A 778-nucleotide genomic window follows, 5' to 3' on the forward strand; every position below is an offset into this window, starting at 1 on the left:
TGTGTGTGTGTATGTGTGTGTGTGCGTGCGTGTGCATGCGTTTGTGTTTGTATACCAAGTTAAAAACAAAATTAAACAAGGGAAGTATTGAGAGTAAGCTTTCATTTGAAAGGGTTCAGCGTTAGTCTTTTGTTACTTATAAGAGATTTATGGCACTTGCAAATTAATATGTCAAAAAGGTGCCAGTGATGTATTTGAAGGTGTTACAAGAGAGTAACATACATAAAAAAAGATATAAAAAAAGAAGAAGCGGATGACAGTCGTTTGAATGACAAAGAAATATCAAACCACCCGCAGGCTAGACTTAATAACTATTTATCCATCTTTTTTTCAGACTGCATTGTAAGTATTTATCCCACAGGGCGTTCTTGTTTTTATCTTTTTTTTTACCTTCTTCACTTTTGCCCTGCAGTCGACTGTAACAAAGAACATCTTCATCAACGGACAGCACTCCAAGCACATCACAACAGACGTGGTCATCGCTTCCGTCGCCGACAAAGCCGGCACCAAACTGCCCATGACGTCACCGCGGATCTTCCACCAGGTGGCCGACGACTGCGCCACAGAGTCTAGCCGGCTGAGCTTCGTTACGCCAGAGTTTGTGGCTGAGGACGCTGCCAAGTTGTTCTATCACAGTTTTGATTACATGTAGGGGAGGATTGTTGTGGTGGTTGTTGTTGTTGTTGGTGATGGTGGTGGTGGTGGTGGAGGTGTTGTTGTTGGTAGTGGTGGTGGTGAGGGTGTTGTTGGTGGTGTTGTTGGAGGTGTTGGTGGTGGT

The 778-nt window shown here is 43.8% G+C and overlaps 1 protein-coding gene across 1 annotated transcript in view; it reads left to right on the forward strand.

Annotated features, from left to right (window-relative positions):
- Positions 1-778, forward strand: part of LOC118478066 — a 13,771-nt gene that overhangs the window by 9,924 nt on the left and 3,069 nt on the right. The window contains exon 7 of the mRNA XM_035971006.1: positions 413-648. Coding sequence (XP_035826899.1) covers positions 413-648 — 236 coding nt within the window. The remainder of the gene's footprint in view (positions 1-412; positions 649-778) is intronic.

Source organism: Aplysia californica, unplaced genomic scaffold (assembly GCF_000002075.1).
Source record: "Aplysia californica isolate F4 #8 unplaced genomic scaffold, AplCal3.0 scaffold00359, whole genome shotgun sequence".
Lineage (NCBI taxonomy): Eukaryota > Metazoa > Mollusca > Gastropoda > Aplysiida > Aplysiidae > Aplysia > Aplysia californica.